The sequence below is a fragment of the Candoia aspera genome, chromosome 2 (assembly GCF_035149785.1).
Source record: "Candoia aspera isolate rCanAsp1 chromosome 2, rCanAsp1.hap2, whole genome shotgun sequence".
NCBI classification, from domain to species: Eukaryota; Metazoa; Chordata; class Lepidosauria; order Squamata; family Boidae; genus Candoia; species Candoia aspera.
In genome coordinates, this window is record NC_086154.1 from 61,729,511 (window position 1) to 61,753,749 (window position 24,239).

Here is a 24,239-nt window from a genome sequence, read left to right on the forward strand (position 1 = left end):
ATAGACACACACATATATACATACAAACTCTGAGTGGGTGGGTGTATTCACATGAGTCAAGGAGCTTTGATAATCCCAGAAGAATGCAAGAACTTCATTAGAAAGTATACATGGTGTAAATGAGGCCTAAGTTTGAGCATTGCTGCAAAGATCTGCCAGCTGAAGACATCAAGACCAGAAGTGTTCATCCCTTCATACTTTTCTAGTTACTCCATGACTAAACCTGGCCCATGATTACTCATGATACTGTACTATAGCACACATTGTGCTTGTTCATCTTTTATGCAACTGCTTTAACTTTTAGTCCCAAATCCACATGAAAAGGATGAAGTGCTTAAGACCAACAAAAATGTGGCCCAAGCCTAATTTTGCCTTAATATGCACCTGAGCCTTTTCTGCAAAACTGGGTATCACTAAAAATGAACATCTCATACATCTATTAAAGCATCAGCTTTAATTCTTATATCAGCAAGCTTCTTGATCTGAATAATTTTTCTTCATTTTGTGCCCCTCTCTAAAGCCCTCTTTTCAGGTAGCCATGTCACAAGAATTAAAATCCATGTATCTGATGATAATGATCTAGCATTTAAAAAAATCTGTAAGAATTATAGGGCATAGCAATCCTAACTCCCATTAAAACCCACAAAGAAAAGCAAGGATGGGTCAAAGTCTTCATTTGTGAGGAAAGAGTCCTGTAGAAGGCCCACAGAAAGTAGTTAAAATGGAATTCATGCTAGCATTTTTTCACCGCCATCCTTAGCTAGACTAGATTTCATATCTTTTCACTATCTCAAGCAAATAAGCCCCACAAAAATAATTCATTGATTTATGTGGGAAAAGAATAAATACAGGTGTGTGCATATATGTATGCTCTGCTATATTTAAAATGGAGGAAAAGGCTGTACCTCTCTCTCTCTCTCTCACACACACAACACACATACCAATTTATCTGATCAATGATCAGAACAATGGAAGAGTTGAAAAGCAAAAATTGCACTACAATTATACAGCATAATAAAAACAATTTAAAACTATATGTACAATTCTAATGACACAGCATATAACTCACTCACTTTGGACATAATATTTATTCTTCATTACCACAGATCTAATTTTTCAGTAATTTGTTTGCATGCTTTAATAGCTGTGGCACAAACTTTAACTACATGATATGTAAGGATAGGCTTATTGTCTGATAAGAGAAAAACAAGGTAAAACTTATCTGATTGTCTTGGCATGTATTCCAACAAGGGAAAGATGAGAGAATGATGGCTATCTTGATCCTATGAGCAGTACAACAAAGCATGTTAGGTGGTTTCTATCAAATTTGAATCTCAGGGACAAATTATTTTGGAGAAAGGAATTTTGGCTAATCTACCACTGAGAACTGCTATAGGTAAAACACCATGTTTGACTCAAAAAAAGTCTGAGCAGTGGACTTAAGTTAAATATCTACTTGGTTCATATCTACAGTATTCTAAATGCTCCTTGATATGATGTGAAATTAAACTAAGTTCATTCTGTTGTTCAATATCAAGTAATTTACCCTTCATAATTTGAAAGGCTTGTTCATACTCTAAGGACAATAACTGGTCAGGAAGGAGACCAAGAGAGGCAAGTTTTTGGGGTATTAGTAGATACTAGGAACACTGGAATTGATCCGTCAGTTGAACCTCTCCAAACCAAGTCACTGTTTGGTCTCTAGGTCTCCAAACCAAGTCAACTGTTTGGTCACCAAGTCTCCAAACCAAGTCAACTGTTTCCAAAGCCTTGCCATGAGATGGCAAGGCTTTGGAAACAGTTGTTTATCTGTCACTTAACTCCCACCCTGTTCCATCCAAGACTAGACTATGTCTTTAAGAGGCTACTTGTTCTTGTTTTTACTACACCAGATGAACATGATGACTATCTCTGGAATTAAAATCAAATTTTCTTACTTCCAGGTAAGCATAGTTAGGACTCAGCTATAAGAACTGTCATGAGAGCTAAATTGTTTTGCTGTACTGCATAATGAGTACATATTCATGAATTATATTTTATGGAGAAATATTAATTCAGTTGCCTGTCTTAAATCTGAAACAAAATCACTTCAGAATTACAGAACAGTCTCTCTTTTTAGTGCAAAAATCTATCTATACTTAAATTTAGATATCTAGATACTTAGAATTAGCTTGGAAGCACTATACTGCTTAAATATATATAAAAAATACAGGGTAACAAAGCTATTTTCTCTACTATATTTGGATGGTAAGAAGTTAAACAAGAGAGCATTTTTTTTTAAATTTTAGCAAGCAAGTTTAAAAGGCTACAACAGGGCTTGGATTATTTTGCTTTGTTTTTTGTATCTATGAAGTCATTAGAGCGGGCATCATTGTCGGTAGAACAACTCACCCACACAAAAAATACAATCTGCTATGTAAATGTGGCAACTCTCCTTTACAGGATCTATAAATGACTTGCACCAACACAGCAAAAATTGGGTCCTATGCCAGAGTCCTCCAGCAATGATGTAATATAGTTATGTAGGATATGGATAAAGAAACTGACATATACTGTAGATGTTCCTCAGCTATAAAAATCATAGCTTGAATTTTCCCCTCCCCCACCGGAGGAAGGGAGGGGAAAATAGGAACAAAATGGGGAAGCTTCCATGTATATTGTCCTGAATTTATTGGGAATAAGGAAATAAGGTGAAGGTTTTTCAGTAGTGCTAATGATTGAGCACTAGTTCTAGTCAAATAGTTCTTACATAATATCCTGTATTGTCCTGAAGTTTATGGTACTTTCAACACTGCAGGATACCCAAGTTTGCTACCCACAATGAAAACAGTATTTTCAGTCTTCTTGGGTGGGGAAAGAATGATAGAAATAAGGGATATCTTGTTTTTCTATGGATATAGGTATAAAAAATATACTCACTCCTATCTTGCAGTTTCAGGTTCATATCCAACCTACACCACTGACATTCAGCACTGTTATACTGTGTGTGATGTGGCAGTTGTTTAACAACAGCAGCAAAAGTTGGCCAGCAGCAATTTAAAGTTGTGTGATATGTCTGTAAGATGCATCTACATACACGTGAAATGTCAAAAAACCATTCTTTCCTTTTTGAGAAACAAAGGGTAGAATTTGAGCTTACGGAAATGATACAACTTGGAATCAGGCCAGTTAATCATGGATTCGATTTTATGTCCCACTGAAATAACAGATGCTCCAGCAGCATGCAGCACCCTACCGCACTGCCTTCCTGCTGCTTCAGTGCTAATTTAGAGCCCATCAGCTGCCCAGTCATCTATACAAGTTCCCAGAGTATCAAGAATGTGGACTGATTCCTGGCCTCATTTTGCATTACAAGACAGTATTAACAAAAACAGGCACATTTGTAGAGCCATTTCTGAGATGATCTCCTGATATAAAAGGAAATCATGACCCACAAATCAAAAAGATTCACTCTGTGTCATGCATCTGAGCCCTACCACTACATTTTAATGCTCAGGTTACAATACATTCAGTTGTACTCACAGCAACTCTATATTACCTGTATCAGTTGTACCAGTTTTGCTCAATGTCACATTTGTTTCCAATCCAGTAAAAAACTTATTTTAAAGTATTGTAGTTGTAAGAGTCTCATTCTTTTCCAGGCCTGCCCCATCTAACTAGAACTACCTGGGTTATGACTTTCAACTGGCATTCACTGCCACCACTTTCATTTCTTTCTCCTAACCAGGGCTACAGGAGCAAGGCTAAATGAAGGAGAACATCTAGCTAACATTTTTGCTAATTAAAAAATATAAGGGCAGTTTAAACCAAGTATTTTGGCAGTCAAACTGAAGAGGCCTAGGCCTTCTGAGATGGGTTATCAGTTTACAATCCCCAGGGCACAAACTGGCAGTAAAATGTCTTTTTATAATAGTATTTTTTTTAATCCATTCAGTTGTATCTGATTCTTGGAGACTGCCTAGACAAGTCCCTGCAGTTTTCTTAGCAATGTTTTTCAGAAGTGGTTTGCCATTGCCTCCTTCCTAGGACTGAGAGAAAGTGACTGACCCAAGGTCACCCAGCTGGCTTTGGGCCTAAGGTGGGACTAGAACTCACAGTCTCCTGGTTTCTAGCCTGATGTCTTATCCACTACTCCAAACTGGCTCTATAATAGTATTTAGTTTATTAACATCAGAACAGCAAAGAAAAACATGGATGAGTATTAGGTTTAGAGGAAATGATTAGGATTCAAAGAACAAGTGTAAACAAAGGAACAATGACTAAGCTCATCCAAAATGAAGATTGAGTTTCAGGGAATCAGGCAACGCTATAAGCATATTTGAAATGAAATGAAATGATAGTTTCACTGTAGTACTCACTACACCTAAACATCTGTGTGGCTTCAAATCCTTCTGGAATCCTGGAGGATTATATTTTACAACCCTAAAATGGATTTAGAACTCTTTCTTTCTCTCATAGTGAGCTGCTTGCTGAGAAGATTGAAGAAGAAAAATCATCCAGCAAACTTCCTGGCTATTTAAACTCAGAGGAGTGAGGAGCTGTGTTTGCTTAGGGATTTAACCAAATATCCCCCCTGAGCTTCATTACTGGAGGATGGAGGGGTTAGATTGCAAGGCCATTGTTTGTCCATTTTGATCTAATGGAGTCCAATGAAACTTCCAGCACTTTGCTACAGGTGTTAATTATAGAATAATAGCATTATTTTTGTTTCTTTTTAAAGCCTTCTTTTTTTAGTTTTTCTTCCTTTAACTTCCTGCATTTTCCTTTCTTTTTTCCTTTTTGTATTAAACTAATACTGCAAAACAAACAAACAAATAAAATAGTAGCATTCATTTAAACCCTGAATAGGCAAGTACTTTTCTTCCTCAGATTTTGAGACAGGAAAAGATATTTTTTGTGCATCATATAAAACCAATGCTTAGGATAATCTACATTCTCAAAGAGGATAAAAAAGTATTACCAATGAGTATAACATAGTCATATTTGCAGCTCTAGCTTTTTTTGGCATATAGTAATGTGTCAGATTCTAGCAAAGCTTGATTAATTTTTCAAGTAAATTGTTTATACATAAAGAAAACAGCCATACTACCTTCCTAGCCATTTTGCAGCTCATCCTGTATTGGATTCCCTATTGAAAACAACATGACATCACCTACTGTACGCACAAGTCATGGTCACATTTAAAGCTGATCTCTTAGGCACTATTAAATGACAGATGACTCACTGTCGTATTTCAAGGCCAAATTTTACATTTGATATCTCTTTCAACCTGAAGATGTCAATGTGGTGATTTTTATTTTCCCACTGCCATTGTCTTCTGGCCAGTTCCCTCACCACTAATGAAAACTTCCACAGGTCAGTCCTACTAAGCTCCAATTCAACTGTAGAAAAAATAGAAACCTGCACAAATCACTTCTATTATGCCTTTATTATCCTACTAGCATAACTGCCATAAAATCAGTCCATACATTGCTGATCATTTATTATATATATTTTTTTTCTAGACCATAGGAAATATACTGTGGTGGTTAAGAAGTAGGATGAGGAGGAGTTGAAGTACATTAAAATATGCCCGGCTCTCCTTACCTCCACCAGGTGAGGTGTTGGGTTGAATCCACACATGTTGCAGACCTGCTGCTTACAGGATGTGCAGGTATTATAGTTGGAGGGCTCTCCAGAGCCCACGTTGATCTCCGCTTTGCAGAGGGGGCACAAGACCCTGACTTTCGGCACTTCCTTTGGCTTGGTTACTTGTTCTGCTTTTGCTCGCTTTGCAGCTGGGACAGTCCCAGCCTTACCCTGCATTCCAGTGCTTGGGGCTTTAGGACCAGCTTCTTTGCTGGCATCACTGAAGACAATTTTTGGAGGCACTTTGCCAGGAGACTGTTGACTTGGTGGAGTGGCCTCTGGCTGGACAGACATGAGTGTGCTTGCCTGGGTCAGGAGGGAAGCCCCAAATCCAAAAAGCTTTCCAGTGAGGCCCTCTTGGGCTTGTTCTTGAGCCCCAGCACTAGGCAGAAGGACCGGAGTCTTAGCTGGGGAGTCTCCTACAGTCTTTCTCTGATCAGTGGATGAAGGCTTTGCTTGTTGATGCTGAGGGGAAGACTTCATCACTTCCTGAGGAGCAGCAGGTTTTGGCTGGACTTGGCTGGGGGGTTCTCTCTGTGGTGAAACTGGGGGATGCTTGGGGGATTGGGGTTGCATGGTAGCAGCGCTTGGCCTGGGCCCTGGCTGCATAGTTCCGGGTTGTTTCTCTGGTCCAGTCGCCACTGGGGGCTGTGGATGTGACTGTTTGGCAGGGGAATGGGAAGGCGAAAGGGAAGGAGAATGTAACTGCTGCTGACTTTTGGAGCGGGGTGCTGTGGTCATGTCCATCCCCAAAGCTCTCTGCATCTGGCAATTTAAACATAGCCATTCCTTAACCTAGAAGACAACAATAAAAAAGAATAACCCATCAGCAGCAAATGCAAGATTTAGTCATCAAACTGCAGATTCCGATTGCCATTAGTCTACACCAATGTTTCTCAACCTTGGCAACTTTCAGATGTGTGGACTTCAAGTCCCAGAATTCCCCAGCCAGCCTCAAGTTGCTAAGCTTGAGAAATACCAGTCTATGCACATATGGAATATTGCCTTTCAGCTCATTAAACTAAATAAAGCATATCTATACCTCTTCATAGGTATAGGTGTTTTATTGCAGGTCATTTGTCCCTTTGGCGCCTGTTACCTGAAGGCTTCTATTGCTTCTCTAATGCATCCAGCATGTGTATTTCTATGAGCTGATTCATATTTGCTGATGGTTTCCATCTGACCATCTCAGGAGCATAGCCTAGCACTCTGACCTTTTCCAAGATGCTGTGACATCAGCCATAAACACTCAGTGGAGGCTTTACTTCAACAGATTGCTCAGCAGGAATGAAGCCCATCTGGAAATTCAGCAGCATCTCCATTGGTTATAAGGGCAGCAACTACAAGGATGAATTGGGTCTACATATCATGGCCCACTGGGCTTACGTATCTTACCTGGGAAGGTATTTCGGCGAAGGCAGAGCTATACCAGTTGCAATGTACAAAATCACATTGTTTGGGTACAGTATTACCATGTACTGCTCTTAGTTTCCTAGAGCTACAAAAGATTGTAAGCCCAGAACTCTCTCTGAGGCGTTATGGTGTTATTTCCAGTTGGTTGTGTACTCAGTACAGAAAGCAACATCTTCACTCAGTAAATGCGAAACCCCCTAGATACAAAAAGAAAACTGTGGCACATTTTGGCTAACCAGTAATAACTGAATTATCCTCCCCATGAGGAATATACCAATGACATAGCAATATTTGAATCAAGTTAATTAAAGAGGCTGTTTAGGAGAACAAATCTGTTGATTCTTGGAATCCCCAAGATACCATGTGGCTATACAAGTGTTAATATGCAACATAGTTAAATAATCATAATTCTTCATAAACGGGAGGATTTTTTCCCCCTGAGCAAGCACGTGCAGTCATAAAAATCCTTATCATCAAAAGAGATCTGCAAAAATGGCAAAAGAATAACAGAACATTACAGCTAACAAAGAGACGATTGGGAAAGCGGCAACAGATTCAGATCACGTTTAAAAACATACCGGTTCTAAAGCCCCATCCTTACCACTGCAACCTTCCACTTTCTCTGGCCTAGTTCTATAGCTTCCCAGCCCATTCAGGCCTTTTTTCTATCACAGTTGGCATATGCTCACCCCATAGCTAAGCCTCACTTCACTTTTAGAAGCTAAAGAGGTCACACAAAATGACACACATACACACACAGAGGGGCACGTGTCAAATAGGACTAACTACACAAACAATCACACCCAAACTGCATTTGAACATTGCCTTCACTATTAAGAAACATGCACTTCTTTGAAACCAGATCTAGTTATCTATAAAGCAGAACAGAATCCATAGGCATGTTTGTGCCTACATATCACAGCTTTAAAATGCAGTATAAGAAAGTGACACACAACCTTCCACCCCCTCCCCAAATTCTCCCACTCCCCACAGTTTCCTTTGTTTTTAACAGTGATGATCCCATGGGCAAGAGGTTTTCTGGGGACTTCCACACACTCTTGACACTCTACCCCAATGTTTCTCAACCTTGGCAGCTTGAAGATGTGTGGACTTCAACTCCCAGAATGCTATGCTATGCTATGCTATGCTATGCTATGCTATGCTATGCTATGCTATGCTATGCTATGCTATGCTATGCTATGCTAGGAATTCTGGGAGTTGGAGTCCACACATCTTCAAGCTGCCAAGGTTGAGAAACACTGCTCTACCCCCTCCAAGTTTTCTTCCCCTGGTTCCCATCTTCAAACACACTTTCTTGCTTGCTTTCTTGCTCCATTTGGGGAGTGGTGGCACTGGGTATGCCACAGAACACAGCTGTAGTTATGCCTGGCTTCTCATTTCTCTACAAGGCCTGCCTCCCAGAAACATGGGTGATATTGAGTTTGAGAGAGATGCTTTTGGACTCTAGAGCTAAACCTTGTGGGCAGGTCTTAATGACACCCATGGGTATTAAAAGAAACAGGGGCAAGAAGCATTTTTATCCTCTTATTGTAGTCTTAATCAACCATTTGTAAATAAATGCAAGTTATTTAACCTATTTCTTTGGATACAGAAATCTTTTACTTTTGTTCTTATTTTTTAAAAATGATTGGGAAGTGCAACATCATATAAACAAAATGATTCAACAGGGAGGTCACAGTCTAATTCCAGAGTTACCCATCTAGTTAAGATACCAGGTGACAGTGTTCAGAAAGATCACTGCCTGAGAATTACTGCCAGTCAGAACAGGCTATGCTTTAGTATGGGAAGAAAGATTATTCATGCAAGCAGTCAGACACCTCTGAGTTAATTTTTCTTCATTTGGTGAATAGCCAGTTGTTTCTTTTACATCTTTTACCCTCTTAGAATAATTACAAGAAATCAAAAACAGAAATAAGAAAAAAGGCAGAGTAGGCATGCTTATTTTTTCTATCCTGTCAAGACCATCTCTGCCTTGATAAAGGCAAAACCAAACATGCCCTGTGATTTACAATGTACAGCCACACGTTTGTGCATCATAAGCATCTGCTATGCAATTGGCACCCTCAATGTACACCAATCTCTGAAACAGCAGCATCTTATCAGAGAGGCTTCCCATCTTACTGACCCAGCAGCTAGCAATCGCTTTACTTAGCAAGAAAGCTGTGAACACTCTTCTAAGGCAGCAACACCAGGGAAGATGGAACTAGATGTTCCAGCTAAAGTAGTGTCAGGCATCTAGACTGCTATCCATCTGTGCAACCCCCACCCCACAATCCAGCTTTACCTGATAAACATGCCGTTCATCTGCATTTGAAAGACAGATGGAGGAGGGGAAATTGGTGCAGAAAAACGGGTGGGAAAAGAATAAACACCCACACCCCACCTGCTCCTTCTTTCAGAACGGGTTCCTCACAAACAAGTTTATTTCATATCATTTTTTTAAACAAGGAGGGCACTGAAGTTGTTGCCCTTAAAGTAATCCTTCCTACTTCAGAGGAGTCCTATTTTTGCATTGGTACACTCACATTTCTTGATTTACATTTCTCTTATGACCAGCCCACTCCTATGAATGAAACAAAGGGCCATTGAATCCAGTAGGTTTGCTTCCAAATACCTTCCAGAGTAGGGTTACCAGACTTCTGGCAAAAGGAGGACATGCCCTCCTTTTTGTCCTCATGTTCTCCGTCTGCAGGCATAGCCTTAAAATCAAATATTGTTTGGTTTTTTGAGTATCTCTTCCTGAGCAACTTTTCCTGCTGATGGGAAATAATAAGTGCTAACCCCAAGCTAACAAGCTCAGCTGTGTGCCCTTAATTAGTTGATAAGAACCCTAGGCTGCTGCCTGAAATTGACGAGACCTCAATCAGTTACATTCGGAAGGCTTTTGCCTCCTAATCTACTCTAGCTCATTGCTGAGATTGAAAACCAGTCTTTCTGATGCTGAAAAAAATAATTTCATATACAAGTTGGCCTAAGTACATTGTTTCTCACTGTAATTTTTGTTGTGGATGCCCCCATTTGTCCTCTTTTCCAATTGTCTGTACCCTCCTTTGCCTGTTCAGGTATCTGGTAACTACTCCAGAGTTCATCTACAACCTAAACAAATCTTTAAATCACAACCAAGGCAATGGATTTAAAGCAATTACAAGTATTTTTGTATTCTTTAACATGGAAAGGGGACTGTCCAAAAAATGAAGGTACTATTTTTACTCTATCAACAAAATATCATTCCTACTAACCTTTTCTGCATACAGGTGGACTTTTCCATCACATGGGCTATCATTTAAAGTAAAATTAACTTCAATATATTCCCAGTAATTTAGAAGATCTGGCTCTTTGCTGGAGCATCTTTATTCTCCAACAAATAAAAATATCAGACCTTAAAAAAAAGAAAGAAAAAGAAAAGAAAAAGCTGCACAAAACATCTATGTAGATAGTTCCCTTTCTTTACAGAAACTAACCCAAATTTTATGGACAGGACTTCCAATCAAGTTGTCATTTATAACAAGAGACAACTCTTTGGGTTCATTAAGAAATAGTCTTGTGCGATTTGACAGCTCACACTGTTCCCATTTAGCTGTCCTTTGTTCATAGCTCTGGGAAAAGACCAAAAGGTCTGAGCGTGTGCATCTGTGTATTGTTACTTCTTTCTTTGCAAGTAGGAAATGTGAGAACGTTGTTCCACAGTTCAGTCTTTGAAATCTGCACGAAGGCATTTTAGCTACATTTACTTTGGAAACTTCTTTTCTTTTGCTATCTTGACACCTTGAAAGAATATAAGTCGTCTTAGCCAAGACAACACTGTTGAGGTGGCTTTTTCAGTATTTTTGGAATGAGCCAGGGAATAGACACCTGAATGAGCAAGAGGCCTTGGGGTTCTGAAAGTCATTCTCTGTCTCAAAATTCAAATAACAACTTGGGAGGAAAGAAGTTGGCCTGGAGGCAACAAGAATCACTGGTGCTCAAAATTGTTTTCATTCGCTGGTCCCCTAGGCCTGGAGCAAAACAAGCATATAAAGACATTGGATTTTTGTACATGATGGGAGGAGGGAGAATTTAGCTGAAGCATGTAGCAGTACAGTAATGTCATTCACCATAAATGGAAAGAACAAACACTCTGTGTAAATCTTACATTTAGTTGCACATCACCTACATAGAACAGTGTTTCTCAACCCTGGCAGCTTGAAGATGTGGACTTCAACTTGAACATCTTCAAGCTGCCAAGATTGAGAAACACTAACATAGAATAATGTAGTTGACCCATGCTTCCATAAATCCTGCTACTTGTGTGCAATACAAAAATGGGACATCCTTTTATAATCAATTTTGTTATTTCTAAACATGCTTGCAAAAAAGGTAATATTGAAGATGATTTTGAAGCTCCTCCTAGGAAACTACGTACACCTAGGGATTTGAATATTCTGTCTACATCAGCCTACTCTTCTTATTTATACCCCACTTCACTGTTCTGTGTTAAACTGAATATATTTTCCTAGCTGACATCAGTGTAATGAGAACTGTATGCCTTGCTATTACCTGTAAGGCCAACATTCCACATATATTGTAAATACTTACATTTTCTCTCAGGAAACATTGACCTACTTTTAACTTGCACTACTATAATTCATAAATGATGCATTTGCACTTCTTGTCATTACAGCCTTTCCAGATAATGTAGGTGAAGACACTCTTCTAGCTGCTAAGGCCAGTTGCAATTTTCAGCTCATAGGCATCAAGAGTAGGATGGGACAAAGGGGGTAAGTGATGATGTTTATGACAATAGCAGAATGGTGAAGAACATTGCAAAATAATAAGGTTCCCTTCCTCCAGCTCCTAGCCAAACTTTGCAACTTCACCAAAATACAGGGGAAAGGAGATAGTGAAACTTAATGCATTTTCCCCACCAAGCTTCCATCTAGGATGAAGAGGTTTAATGTGGGTGGGGGGGACCCTTTCCAAAATATGCACAACACCTTTGATAAAACTGTAGACCAAGACCTAAAAGTAGAATACATCATTCATCAGTGTAACATAAACCCTCAGCGGAACACAAAAATGTGATTCACCATCCCCAGAGAGCTGTCAGTTGTCAGAGATTATGGGAGCTATAGAGTAACATCTGGAGAGCTACAAGCTTGCCATCTCTCACCTAGAGCTTTCCAGGCTTGTAAAATCTAAAAGTCCCATGCAAGGAATGGGTATACAGAGTGAGAATTAGTTTTCCTCACAACTGTGAAATTCCCTTCCTCAGAGACCTATCCAAACTCATCATTTATTAAAGTGCTCTAGGGTTTTGCAGCTGGGTTATTAGATTTTGATTTAGGTTATTCTGTTTATTTATTCAATTTGGAGACTGCCTGACTCCCAAGAGATTCTGGGTGGCTTCCAATGTACACAAAGAGAAAGAAAACCAAACAGTTAAGAAAAGCATATGTATCTGGAAGAGTGAAACAATCAAATATCCTGAAAACCAGCAAAAAACTAACCAAGAATTGGCACCCACCTTACCCTAGCCTGGGAGTAGAACCATGGTTTGAATTATTTCTGGAATAGGTGGAGGGTGGGAGCCATACAAATCTCTAGGGTTATCCACTTGAACCATTGGGATAGGATAAAAAAGGAATGCAAAAAATATAGCAAATAAACTGCCATTCTTCTACACCAGTGTTTCTCAACCTTGGCAACTTTCAGATGGGTGGACTTCAACTCCCAGAATTCCCCATGGCTGGCTGGCCATCTGAAAGTTGCTAAGGTTGAGAAACACTGATTTACACCATGTACATTTACTTAGAATCAGTGGCATCTGCAGAGAGGGGTGAAAAAATCACGATGGCAGGCACAATGATGCAATCAAAACCCTGCCCTTTCAGTACCTGCATTAACATTGCAGACACATAGGAGGAGGTAGGGCTTTGATCATGCTGCCAAGACCACCATCTTGACTTTTTGATCCTCCCCCACAGACGCCGCTGCTCAGTTATAATATGAATGTGTTCAGTGAGATTAAGCCCCATGCGATCTGCAATGGTGCCAGGTAGGTATCAGGTTAATTCTTTATTTCAGTATTTATCTGTTTATATTCAATGTATACCTCTTTCTAAGAACCCTTCAAAAATGCTCTGTATAGAAACCATGTGTTACGGTAAGACACTCAGGTTCAAATGATTAATAACTCCAGTTCAAAACGTAAAAAAAAAATTTTAAACTATCCTAATCAAAACATACTAAAAGTCATTTCCTCTTCCTATATGCTTCTCATGCATGTACAATGTATATACATGTGTCCGTGTGTGTGTGCACATATGCAATGCCTTCTAAGGTGTCACCTATGTTCATGTTTTCTCTATGCCATACTACTATAAGGTGATCATGCCTGGACTGAAAAAGTATCAGTTGACCATTAGATGGCAGCAAAGAGTTAGATGTTTCTATTATCTCTCTGCTGCCATCTAACAATTTCCTGGATTTTGCAGCCCAGATATAGTAGTAGTAGTATAGTAGTAAATAAGTATGTAAATAAATGTTACTGACAGTTAGCAAAATACATTTAGATACTACTTATATTATTTTATATTGGTTTTAAAAGGCAAGCTGTTCTTACAAGCATTCTGGTAAAATTCCATTTTATAAAAAGGGGCATACAGAAATATTAAAGACCAGAGAGCAGGGAAGAGAATTCTCTGTACAGGTGGCATTAATATATAGTTTTTCCTTGCTGTTCTTAAACTGAACAAGAAGAGGCTGCTGCCATCATAAATCTGTTTGGATGTGGCAGAATCATAAATGACTGAAAGTGCACAAGCCCTCTTGGTATTATTTACTTGCCCAGTGGGCAGCACTCTATAACTCTTGAGAACTGTGAAAGTCAATCCAGATAAACTGTCCAATTCTTTAAATGTGTTTGTGCAGTATTACATTTCCCTGGTATGATCATGTAGAGAACACAGAGACAAAAAGGATTAATTAACTCTTAAAACCCTTCTCAATCCATTATCTGAAAAATTGCTCAGTCTACTCCCCCCCCCCAGCTGATTGTAACTCTGAGCACATCAATCTACCTTGGTAGTCAGCTTCTCTCAATAACCACATGGTTGATTATCATTATCATGAAGCAAAATAGTTAAGTGCAGTTAATACCAAGAGCTAAATCCAAGTTTAAAAAGGAAATTATTCTGAGGAAGGCAGAATCATAAGCCATACATAGCATCACAGCTTTCCCTTCTGGGATAGCAGTGTTATGCAAAAGGGAGCCATAAATAGTAAGCCAAAAAAATCAAGGCATGAAATAAGAAAAAGAAAGGAAATATAGCTAAATCTAGTTTATTGCAACACTGCTCACTATAATGCTTCCTGTCTTCCTATTCTTGCAAACCATCCTTGTCTCCACCACATTCATATACTGCCCTTTGTCCTCTAAATATCTCAGTTCTGTTTTTTGAGGATCTCACATCAACTCATGATCGTGACATTCTTGCTCTTCCCCCCCCTTTTCAATCCATTATCTCCTCCTTCATATATTTGGCTTGTGATTCAGTTCTCATTCATTCTCAGAATATTTCTTTCATCCTTGTCACACACTGTTGTATTCAAGCCATATTCATTCAGCACCCATGCCTTGACCCTATCTCTTCCTGTTTTACAACACAAACTAAGTACCCCATTCTCACTGCATTTCATTTATTTTCATGTTTCTTCTAATATATCCAACTCTCATTTCCATATAACAAAATAAGTGGAAGTACGCTCTTTTAGATACCCATTTAACTCCATTTAATTCTATTTTTCTTCTCAGACACAACTACTTTGCTCTTTGATACATTAATTTTCAGATGCTCACTGTTGCATTACATAATCAGTCTAACAATTGCTGCAAATAATTCACATTCTCAGCCAACGGTTTGTAAACAAACATTTGTATCTCCAACAGCACACCTCTACCATCACCACAAGCATTCTTTATGCTGTTATTCATAAATGTATTAAAAACCAAGATGAGATCATACATTCTTGTCTTATTCCCTGCTCAGTGTTGAATCATTTGCTAAGCATTCCATTTATTCTCACTTATGGTTTACTTCCAACATAAACCATTCTTATCACTTTCAGTAACCAACTTGCAACTCCTTATTTGTGCAAAACATTCCACAATTGAAATTCAATTTTTCTAAATTCAATTTCTGTAAATCAACAAATGTGCAGCATTTCCTTCTCATATTCATGCACTTGCCAATGAAAGCAAAAATCAGGCCTGAAGTGCCCAGCCTGGCATGAAGCTGCACAGCACTTCCCTAATTTTGTTCACTGCTACTTCTTTGTACCCTTTCAAACAGAATTCTGCTGCCAAACCCTTCCCAGGCACACTTGACATTATAATCTCCTTCTACAGTACTTTTTGCATTTGCTCCAGCTACCTTTCCATATATAATAATGCAATAACAGCATTCTTCTAATTGCCAGACACAGATGTAGTCTTCATAAACACATTAAGCAAGTTGCACAGCCACATCATAAGCAAACCACATACTTCAATATTATAACACTTTTCCAGTTACACTATCTATAGTACCTCTGCAGCCTAAGCATTTTTCAACACTTTCACAAAATATATGACTTCCATCATTTTTTTTTTCTTGGACACTAACTTCTATAGTATTTGTTTCTATGTCCCTGAATATAGAACTATTTCTATTTAAAGTCAGGAAAGGGCTTAAAGTTACACTGGCTAACATTCCTCCACCAGACTGGTGGCTCATTGACCACTTATTTTTCTTTAGCAAGTAAACCTTTGATCTTCTTATCTTCCACCAAGAGCTTTCTGTGGTCAGTAGGAAGGATCCATGGTGCCTCTTCCTCTTCAGCACACTTCAAGTAGCACTCAGACATTATTTTGGCAGACTTCCCACTTGCCTGCAAACTAATCCAGCTCAGGTTTACCAGCCTTATTGGGTTTTCTTAAAACCAACAACCCAGCTTTAACAGCGAGTAGCTGTCTATTCATTTCAGCCATTTTAGCAACCTCCTACTCTCCAAATGTCTTCCCAGCTTACTTTCTCATGTTTTACTCTACCTCTAATGCCAGCATGACATCTGACACTAATATTCTCATGAAGGCCTTCTTCACCCAATTTTAAAATACATTTTTTAAGTTCCATAAACATTATTCTGCATTTTTTCTCCCACATGGAATAATAATTGTTCTTTGCTTCCATTCATTCTCTACTTTGCAACTATCTGCTTCTCTTTATACACATTATACAATATTTTTCTCCCATCCTGATTTTTGGCAGCAATCATTCCTTTATAGGCATTTTCTCATCCAAAGCATCTTTAACTTTTCCATTCGTTATTCTTTTTCATGCATTCTATTACTGTAACTTCAATCAATCAATCAATATTTTATTACGGTCACAAACCAGAATTACAAATAAAATACAAATTTATACAAATACAGATAAAAATGCATTAAAATAAAATAAAACAAAACATGATAATATTTTGGGATCATCAGTGGGCAATCAAAGTCTGCCTAATTTTACAGACAGGACAACAAAATTTAGCTACATTCAAAGTAACTGAATCATACTGATCAGACAGCAGCAACTGTACATAAAAAAGATCAGAATTTCCTGGGTATTTATCAAATAGGGAGTTATAAAATGGGTCCATGAGTCCTTATAGAAGGTACAGTATAGCAGGACATGAGCTGTAGTTTCAATAGCCCCTTGCCCACAGGGGCACAATATCAGCTCATATGGAACTTTTTTGTATCGGCCCTCCAAAACTGCTGTGGGAAGAGTGTTGCGACGTGCTAGAGTTAATGCCCTTCGGAATTTGGAGACAGTTACAGAATACAATGTAAATATCTCGCCGGTTTATAAAAATGGGCTTGACTGCTCAGGAAAATGTTCTTAGGTAGAGCAGTCTGGAACTCCACAGACTTCTGCAACATTCTGTAACTTATTTTTTCTACTCTCTTCCAAGTAGCTTCTACATTTTTTTTTCTTTCCATTTGTTCTGCTGTAAAATTAATCTATCTTTCAATCCTTTTCTATACAGAACTGATGCTTTCTCGTTTTACAGATAATTCTGCTTTTGTTCTAATTCCTTTCAGTTTTTTCCATGTCCATTTTTCCCAAGATCCACCCTTGACGCTACTAAACATTCAGGTTCTTGCACTACCCTTGTACCTTTCACTAATTCTCTCAATCTTTCATCATGAAAAGATTAAATAATGAAAAGATTAAATCATGCTTAGATTTATATTTCTTTCTTTCCTATGTGCATGTATGAACAGACATGGCTAAATCATGTATTTGAAATGAACAGACCTTTTTCTAAGCAGGTGTTCAGTAAACAATCACCATTCCAATTCATTCATGGGTCTCCAAAGGGCCCAATCATTTTTTCCATACTTTGTCTGCCCACCAACCCATTAATGTCATCTAACAGAACAGTTTTTATCTTCTCAATCATATTCATTCAGAATTTGCACAATTGAGCCATAACCACATCTTTGATTTTTCCATTGTGATAATTAACTGGAGCATTTCACTAACCTATTGATTCTGACATTTATACAGGTTGACAAAAATCTAGATAACATATTATGTTAATAATGTTATTAATATTATTTATCATGCATGATATTTTCTATCATATACTTTAGTACTTTCATTCATAAGTAAATCTATATCTTCACTTGCATGCATATATTTCATCAGCTTCACTCAAGAAGATCAGATTACCTTCTTCATTTCTATTACATCCTTTCTTTTTCATTTAGTTTCAGAAACACACACCATATCTACGTATTTCCCTTCCTTCCTTCCTTCCTTCCTTCCTTCCTTCCTTCCTTCCTTCCTTCCTTCCTTCCTTCCTTCCTTCCTTCCTTCCTTCCTTCCTTCCTTCCTTCCTTCCTTCCTTCCTTCCTTCCTTCCTTCCTTCCTTCCTTCCTTCCTTCCTTCCTTCCTTCCTTCCTTCCTTCCTTCCTTCCTTCCTGAATTCATGCTCTTACATTCCAAGTCACAATTTTCCATATGCCCATCATGGTTTCACTCATTCAAGGTTTTCTCACATGTTTTTTCAAAAATAGGCAGAAGGTTTAGACTAGCTTACCAGCTTTAGTTATACCTGCGCCACATGCAGCATTCCTTACTAACAGTAAGGACTGGTCAGTTTTGGCAATTTTGGGCCTGAATGCCACAAGTCCAACTAAAGCTAACTTTTACCCCAAGTATACTTGTTCTATTCTATGCAAACTAGGATCTCTAATCCAGGAAATATCTTGCCAGCCACATACTATTGCCCGCATCCCACCAGCTCAGAGACATAGGTGGTGTACTGACACATATTCATGATACATCAGACATTCATTGCATAAAAATAAATAATGTGTTTTAAAATAATAAAAATATGTATTCAAATAACCAGGATGGGAAGAATGTGCTCCCAGAGTCACTTACTCCTGATCATAGAACTGCTGGCACAGAAAATACTGAGCTTCCTGGGAAATTATGGACATGTTCTAACAGAGGAAATAAGAAAGAATCAGGGACAGGAGATGGACCATTAACCTTGCAGGCTGGCTAGGAAAGTCTCCAGAAAATTGACAGAACTGCTACTGAGTAGTGCAAAAGATTGTACTGTAAGCAAGATGGACCAACAGGTCTGATTTGACAGAAAACAGAACTTCTTGCATTCCAAAAATATTCCTAGACTGGCTAAAGTTGACCACTCCCTGAAGGAACTGTCTTTTAGGAATCAACCAATACAGCAAAGGCAAATTAGGTGAAAAGCAATCAGAGGTAAGAAAGTAATGAACGGTGTCAACCACTGAACTTAAGGAAACATTGTTGGCAACAAACATTTCCATTTCATTTAAACACTGGGGAAAAGTGGAAAAAAATCATCTAACATCTTTTTCAGATAGACAGATTTCCTCTTATGATGTCCTAAGGACTATCAAAAGGTTTTAAATGTTTACAAAATAGAGCTAATAAGGCAAATTACATTGAATTAAATACAGCTGATATTATTGTAAGAGAGTTTAATATACCTTTATTGGGTTAAGCAACATTACACAGAGTATATAAAAGGAGTAAGAAAGAATAAAAGGAATGAAACAAGAAAAAGGAAAGATAGTTTATCCCAATATCATTCACTAGACCCCTCCATACTTTTCTATCCTTGCAAACCATCCTTACTTCCCTCATATCCATGCAATGATTCATACATTGTCCTTGTGTGTGTCAGTACATTGCACACCCCTTAGTGAAGGGGATGTGGACAACAATATGTTATCTTGGAAAATAGTCTCTAAGTTAGAAATCCCAACATGCAATGCACATTAAAAACAGCCCGAGCTTCGATTGCATCACTGCGGCCACCATCACTTGACTTTTATGACCATACTCTGCGGACACTGCCAACCTGCATAGAATAGTGTGGGAATGCTTGGGAAAAAACTGGGTTTCGGTTGTGCTTGTGACGGACTGATCAAAGTGTGCCCAGACCGACCAGTGCAGTCTTTAGTGTTGACAGGGAATGCTGCTAAAATTGCTAACCTACTGTACTTTACTCCTTCTCTGTATTATTAAGAAGCATTATATGGAAGCATCATGAAATATAATGGGCATGTTTTCATTATCTCTTTAAAAATATTAACAAACAGGGTCATTCAGTGATGCTGACTGTGGAAAATAAGTCATGTAAGAAATGTAAATAATTAAACTATTCCCCCTCTGACCATTTTGACAATATCCCTTGGTCAAATATTTGCTTTGATTAATATGGTCCTAGTCACTTGAGTGCCACTTCTAATTACATTACAGTCACAGTGAATATTGATTTTACATAATGCCACAACAATGCCTCCAAAATGGAAAGGCCATCACAATATATTTCACCCATCTGTTCTACATTGGCAGGTATAATAAATTGTTGCTTTTTTTACATATGGAGTTTTTCAGTACTAGGGGTTTATATTTATTTCATACAACACTTTTTCAACTTAAACGTATTTTTAAATTGTATTTCAATTTATTTTTTCAGGATTTGTGACCTAAGCACTGAACTCAACAGGTCTGAATTTATAGCATATGTATATAATATTATACTAGAGGACCATCAACAGTTTGTCAAGGCATTTTGCAAACAGTTTGTTCTCTCGGGCACTAAGAGTAATGGTTCATTCCTTCAGGCTACTATTATAGAAACATTCATCTTAAACACGTAGCTAGCATTTTCAGCAACTTCTGGCGATCAATGTCAATTACAATAGAAGAGCATTAGCAAATTGCGTAATAAATTAGATTTAAAATAATAGAGTTTAAAAAGGCGCTTGATCAACTCCATTGTTAACTGGTTTATAACAAAATATATATTTATGTGAAATATGAATGACCAGCAAAACTACTTTTTGTCCCAATACATTAATTGGATTAGAACTAAAATATAGTCTTCTTCTCAAACATACTTTTCTGCACATAACATCAATTTCAATATGTTTTAAGTGGGAGAAGAGTTAGGCCTTGCTAGATTTTGTTTTAATCAAGGAAAAGCTATTAATCTGTGTCCCAGCTACTTGACTTGGCCTTCTCTGAAAGTAGGAATCCTGCCATTTTCAACTTCCCACAGAGCTTCTCAATGTGCGGCCTGTGTCATTTTCAAGGATTAGAATCCAACAACTCTGCAGTGGAAATATTGCAGATTCTCATTAAATACGCTTTCTCTACCAGACACGCAATCATTTGCAAAAAGGACATCAGAGGGAGTGAAATCAAGGCCTTCTACTGCAGCATTACATACGTCTATTCTTATTCTACTGTATTCTCTTTAAAAATATTTCTCCCAGGTGGTGTATTTTAAATGCCTTGATGTTTTCTCTAAAGTTAAATCATGTAAAAATGACAGAAACTTCTGCTTTTTCACAGCAGCATTTCAACCATTTGCTTGGAAATGACTATTAAATGGAGAAAAGCATTGTGGCTGACTCTGGAATGTATGATAAGAACATGAGATGTGTCTGAACGATTGAGACTTTGCTGATACGTATCCTGTTGTTGGTTTATGCATGTGTGTGCTTTCAAATAGAATATCATCAATCATATCTATACAAGTAAAAAAAAACTGTCAGTATTGGAGTAGGGTAATGTTAGTTTTTTCTGTAATTTTTAAAAAATCTGTTCAGTCATCTCCGATTCTTGGAGACTGCCTGGACAAGTTCTTGCAGTTTTCTTGGCAAGGTTTTTTGGAAGTGGTTTGCCATTGCCTCCTTCCTAGGGCTAAGAGAAGGTGACTGGCCCAAGGTCACCCAGCTGTCTTTGTGACCAAGGTGGGACTAGAACTCACCGTCTCCTGGTTTCTATCCCGATACCCTAACTACTACACCAAACTGGCTCTCTTACTGTAATAATGATCTGCATATCTCGCTATATATTTGCACAGTTATGATTGACAGAGTGCCAAATTATTTGTAGAACTAGGAATGACTTCTCCAAGTCTGTGTGTTGGATGCATCATTCCTATCCACCAAATTGTTCCCTTCGTGGTGCAGAATAGAGGAGGGATCATCTGGTGTCCTATTTGCCTTCTCTATTCTGCGCTGTTATATAAAAGGGTTAAAGCTGGAATAAGCAAGTCTACTCTGGGATTGTCCATGCTGATTATCCACAGGATTGTGTCCAGTGGCTGTGAAAAGTTCTGTGTCTTTTGACATAAAGATATAAAAATAGATAATGTTGATTTTTGCTATTAAGCCCTCTGCCCGTATATCTCTAGCTGGTTGTTTCTCTCTCTCTCCCCCAGCTTTTGCCTACCTTTTGTCCCATTTTGCCAGCTAACCACTGTGCTCTTTAAAGTGTTTGCTGATGTTTAATAAATAAAAAAAATAAATATTTTTGCGAGTTGTACTGAATGGTGTGTGCTTGTTCTGATCTGGATATAGGGACTGACAGAGTGTGCTGGGTACAAACTAAACTGGAAATGACCCACAGTCATTTTCCAACACCTTGGAGTTTAATTTCTTTAACAGTGCTTATACTTCTTTAAAATTCTGGTTTCCTTAAAATATCCTTTCTGTGACCTCAGTTGACAGAGCAATTCTAAAACTACCATCAGGAATGGAAATGTAAGATGAACTAACTATGCATCATTGCAGCAGAAAAACACTGGAGATAAGACCTCATTACTGGCAACATTTCCAGCTGAGGTTCTTAGAAATGAGAAGCAAACTGTTGTTTATTTTTTGAAAGTACAAGTATGATGATCCCAAGCTTCCTCCTCTCTTACTCAGCCTCCCAATATAACAGTTAGGTAGTGTCAGAGGTTTCCTAACTCTGCCTGCTCAGGTCCTAAAGCCACAGCTGGGATGCTCCCTTGGACATAGAACAATCAGAATGGCACATAGTATTTTTAAAAAATTCTGTCTCTTCTATCACACTGTTAGGGCAACATATGATAAAATGCTTAAAATACTCCAAAATAAACAATATATACAAACATCTAAAAACAGCAACTCTAAAGGACCTACTTTAACACCCGCCCCCAATTAAAGTTAATCAGGAGAGAGCATTTTAAAGCTAGGGAGCTGCCATGAAAATAGCTTCCTCCTCAGGGAACACAGAGAAGGTTACCTGATCATTATTTTGAAGACCAAACCAGTAACGTGTGCAAACAGATGTTCCAGTGGTGATTCCCTGTGTGTATAAGGCCATTTTTACACTTCTAGTTTAAATTCCTTTACTATGAATTAGCCACACAGAACTGACATTGTCACTGAGCAATATGTTATAATACCTGGGTAGATGTCCCAGTAGGTACCAGATGTTACTCATACTTTAATAGTCTCTGATGTGTCATTTTGCTGCCTGGTCATTGAGATTAGAGAGATCTTCTTAGACAGCATTATGGTCGACTTGAATTTTCACTAAAAGGAATAATTACACATAATCTGCAATCTTTATAACCCTAACCCATTCCCTACTCATCTTGGACTGCAGGTTATTTACCAAAAGGTTCAGTAGTACTACTCCATTGTAGTGTCCTATTCTTTGCTTTTTAGTAACTTACTAATAAAACAGAATTGCTTTTGGGGATCTGATTTTTGAGTCTCTGAAATTAAAATAATGCTGATGATAATGGTGATAGATTGCCCAACCAGAAAAGGTGTTATGATTGTATCAGAATTAATTTAATCAATGCTGATTGGTGGGGACCTATCCAGGCATCCTTTTTACATATTTTGACAAAACTGCCCATTTTCCTAGCTATTATTATTCCCATTTTTAAAGGTAATAGGACTGATCTTGTTTAGCTTTTCCTGGATGTTTAGGTGATTTGTATTTTTCTTACCTTTTATCCGATAAGTAGGAGTTCTGGTGACAGAATATTGCATTTAAATTTCTGAGGGAACTCTCTTTCCAACTTCCAGAGCAGCCCTTTTCTGGGAAGCTGAATTGCTGAGGGATGAAAGCAAAGTTTGGATGTCCATTCTTAAAGTGAAAATGCCTCCAAGCTGGGCAGGTCCTCTAGCATTCACTGGTAATTTTCAGTTGAAATGGATAAAGCCTGTTCCAGGAAACCCCAGTCACAAAATCTTTCACAGAACTCCTACTGTCTATGAGCTATGACAGGGTAAAGAGATGCTTAGGCAGTATGTTTTCAAATTAGAACATCAAAATTATTTAAGCTGAGTACCCCACATTTTAAATCCTGGAGGTTGAATCTCAGCATTTTCCAGGGTATGTTTTAATGCTCTATCATCTCTTTGTTAGATAGTAAATTTAATAGTATCCCTTTTAATGAACAGTTTTGCCCTTGTGGCTATAGAATCATTGAAATAGTTTTACACCTTGTTCCATCTGTTTATAGCCATACGTGCATGGACTTGATTTTATCTTTTTTGTTGGCTTTTCCTGGATGTTTAGGTGATTTGTATGTTTCTTACCTTTTATCTGATAAATAGCCCGTTATTAGTGGCGAGGTAGCTAGATTCTGTGTGCTAGCAATAAATCCTGCCAAAAGATTATTACAGATTTTCCCATTATCTGCAAGTAAGTTATATATTCTGTCTCTGTGCTCCATGCCTTTTATATACTGGAAATTATGTTGCTGCTCTGGGACCATAATAAAGTTATTTATAAATTGGTTGGGAATGGTCTAGGAAAACACAGTCTAGG

At 38.1% G+C, this 24,239-nt stretch overlaps 1 protein-coding gene across 1 annotated transcript in view; it reads right to left on the bottom strand.

Annotated features, from left to right (window-relative positions):
• Positions 1–24,239, bottom strand: part of BSN (bassoon presynaptic cytomatrix protein) — a 215,656-nt gene that overhangs the window by 147,229 nt on the left and 44,188 nt on the right. Inside the window, exon 3 of the mRNA XM_063292864.1 lies at positions 5,587–6,423. Within this exon, the coding sequence (XP_063148934.1) occupies positions 5,587–6,423 (837 nt within the window). The remainder of the gene's footprint in view (positions 1–5,586; positions 6,424–24,239) is intronic.